At 39.0% G+C, this 3,311-nt stretch overlaps 1 protein-coding gene across 1 annotated transcript; it reads right to left on the bottom strand.

Annotated features, from left to right (window-relative positions):
- Positions 1-1,222: 1,222 nt before the first annotated feature.
- On the bottom strand, positions 1,223-2,366 carry LOC120108119 (receptor-like protein EIX2). The gene has a single exon (XM_039121680.1). The coding sequence runs from the start codon at positions 2,343-2,345 to the stop codon at positions 1,437-1,439; it is 909 nt and encodes a 302-aa protein (XP_038977608.1). The 5' UTR covers positions 2,346-2,366; the 3' UTR covers positions 1,223-1,436.
- Between the last annotated feature and the right edge of the window lie 945 nt (positions 2,367-3,311).

Genomic DNA, 3,311 nt, shown 5'->3' with positions numbered 1-3,311 from the left:
TTCATTTAGTTTTGCTTAGTTAAGGTAAGCTTCTGCATTGCTAGAAATGGTATCAGAGTATATCTGGCGTATGATCCATATGGACTAGAAGATACTGTAGCAAGCGTGGAGAAATCACAGGCCGATCGTGGTATTTGTAATTGGATCTAATTGGATTTGATTGGAATTAAACCTTTAATCTGGCGAGGATATCAGGATATAAACGAGAAGAGTGTAATGACACCTTCCTTTTCTGGTGAGGTCCTCGATTAACTCGTTTCAAGTATTTCCTTCAAATCCTTGACTAAAGGGTATCGTCCTTGACTCAAATGTGCAGTTGAGAAAAATGGATCCCTAAAGCGATGCAATTGGATCCTTAGCTCCAACCTTTTCATGATAGAATTTCTTTTGTATTTAGCTTTAAAGCAAGCCACATAAAGATTTTAACTTACATCTTGGCGTGTTGCAGCTAGAATGTGGGTGTGCAAAATTGAGGAGATCAAGGAGAGATTGAAAGCAAGACCATCCAAAATGGATCTAGATAGAAGTCCGGGTATAGTCTCCTATGCCTGTAAGATTGAAGCCCATCTTGTTGTAATAATTCTAATAGACTTGCTTGATCCAAAGCTTTTTTTATCAATAATTAAATTTTCAAACCCCTCTTCAAGCACTACATCATCCCTTTCCTTCCTCTCCACTTCTCTCCTCAACTTAAACAATAAACTCAACACAAATCTAAGACACATATCACAACATTTTTTCTCAACTCATACTTTTCTAACCCCTTTGATCCAAACCTGAACTACATGGATTGGATTTCTAAAATTGGAACAAGAAGTGATACAATCCTGACAATGCAGTGTGCATCTGTAGAGACTAGCATTGCCCTGTGTGTGTGTGTGTCAAGAGCCCACAATGGTGTTAGGCATACTTTTTGGCAGTCAAGATCTACCAAGAAGAATTAATCAATTCGTAATTGTTGATGCCATGGGAGTGAGGTTTGGAAAAATGTTCTTAGGGGCTTTGTCCCTTTTGCTTAAGAATTTAAAAGAAAATAATAAAAAAATATGCAAAAATATGTATGTTTATATTTTTCCAATTCCATATCATTGCACATAAATTATTTGAAAATGATGATAAGAACAAAGCATCCAAATATTTTTTCCAAGCAAAATAGTGAGGATGCTACACCTGTCACTGACATTTATAAAAGCATCAAAAGAAAAGTTTCAGCATGCAACAGATGTAGAGAGGCTTCTAGGAGTATTTTGCTTAAGCAATTCACTCAATTACAGCTTTTAAGTCCTTAACAACTAAACCATTTAAATGGTTTCCAAGCATTTCTATTTATTCTAATAGTCCATATTTCTACTAATTTTTCATGCATGATGCATGGCAGAAACATCAAATCAACCTGAACCATACACAGTGGGGAAGCATTACAATTTTGCAATTGCTTACCTGCATCCTCTGCGTCCTCGATTTCTCTTGGACTTTGGCCTAGCAGAATTTATTATTACATCCATATAAATCCAATCACATATCCTGTCAATGAATCGGATATAAGCATACCTTGTGCTCTTTTTGAGCATCACTATGCCAAGAAATCCCCAGAAGCCAACCACAAATCCCGGACTTAAGCCAACATAAAGCCATATGATTTCTGAACCATTTTCATTCTGTTTTTCTTCTGCTGGACCTTCTACAGGTTCATCGCTGGGGCATTTTTCTAGCAGAGGCTGTCCACAAAGATAATGATTGCCAATGTAGATAGATGGATCATTCAAGGTTTGGAGTTGGTTGCCAGATGGAATCCTTCCTGATAGATTGTTGTGGGACAAGTTCAGGTGCCCCAAAAAATTCAAATCTGCGATGCTTGTAGGAATTGTGCTTGATAGGTGGTTCAGCGATAGATCAAGTGACTCCAACTGCCCCATGGCACCAATATTGATCGGAATTCTTCCTGTCAAATGATTCCCCGATAAGTTTAAGGAATGAAGCCCATGAAGGTTTGTAAACTCCTCAGGAATCTCTCCAGAAATATTGTTGTCTGAGAGGTCTAAACTTGCCACAAATGAGAGCACACTAGTGAATGTGAGTTCTGAACCTTTCGTGGTTATCTGGATATTCTCAGTATAATAGGAGGCCATATTTTTAGAAAGAATAGGTTTGCCCCCATGTGGTATCATAATCATGGCTCTGAAATTACCAAATGATGGTGGCAAAGTTCCAGAAAGCTTGTTGTCAGCAAGATCCAACACTTGAAGAGAAGAAAGGAGGGACAACTGCTTAGGAATATTACCATCCAACATATTTGATCGCAGACGGAGAAAACTCTTAATGATAAGAGGCTCCCTCCAATCCATTCAGGTATTCTACCTGACAACTTATTATTGCCAAGGTCAATAGTAGTCAGCTTCTTGCACTGTTGCAAGGACAAAGGAATTTTACCAGAGAAGTTGTTGTCTCTCAAATGCAGTGATATGAGTTGACTGAGAGATCCCATTGAGCTAGGAATGCCTCCTGACAATTTGTTATCTGAGAAATCAATGATTCTCAAAAGAGATGAATTGCTCCAACAGTTAGGGACAACTCCTGATAAATCATTATCAGCAAGATTGAGAAGTGTTAGATTATTTGCCTTACAAAATGCTGATGGAATGCTGCCATTGAACCTGTTATGTGCAAGAAGCAGAATGCCAAGATGGTCGACACCACCACCCAAGGTTGGCGGAATAGGTCCAGAGAATAAATTGTTGGATAGATCTAAAAATCCTTTGTTGGATAGATCTAAAAATCCTTGACTCTGGGTGGGGGGTAGAGGTTCAAAGTTTGGTAGCTTTCCTTTCATATGATTATGAGAAACATTAAGAAGGGACATTGACGCATGCATGTTCCAAAACCAATCAGGAAAATTATCTGATATTCCTGCACTGGATATGTCTAGTGTAGACAAATCAATCTGGTTCCGAAGCCATGGAGGGAATTTGGGCCCCAGTGGACAAGACGCCATGCCGATGTAGTTTGCTTTAAATGGAGGAAGCCAATCTTGACTCACATTTACTGTCAATGAGTTATAAGACAGATCCAAAACTAATAAGCTTGTGAGGTTGGCGAAGTGGGCTCCAGTCAGTGCACCTGCCAAGAAATTAGCTGAGAGATTCAGATAAAATAGGGCAGATAACTTCCCCAATGAAGCAGGAATTGAGCCGTTCAATGAATTAAAACCAAGATCAAGCTGGTCCAAACTTTGGAGTGCTCCAATCTGATTGGGCAAAGGACCGCTAAGATTGTTCTGTTGCAAAGTAACATACTGTAATCTGTTGGTGCTG

This window comes from Phoenix dactylifera, unplaced genomic scaffold (assembly GCF_009389715.1).
Source record: "Phoenix dactylifera cultivar Barhee BC4 unplaced genomic scaffold, palm_55x_up_171113_PBpolish2nd_filt_p 001182F, whole genome shotgun sequence".
Classification (NCBI taxonomy): domain Eukaryota; kingdom Viridiplantae; phylum Streptophyta; class Magnoliopsida; order Arecales; family Arecaceae; genus Phoenix; species Phoenix dactylifera.
Note: the sequence above shows the minus strand (reverse complement) of the source record. Positions and strands in the feature narration are given on the sequence as shown.

Coding starts and splice junctions, on each gene's coding strand:
- LOC120108119 (XM_039121680.1), bottom strand. CDS start 2,345: ATGGATTGGAGGGAGCCTCTTATCATTAAGAGTTTTCTCCGTCTGCGA.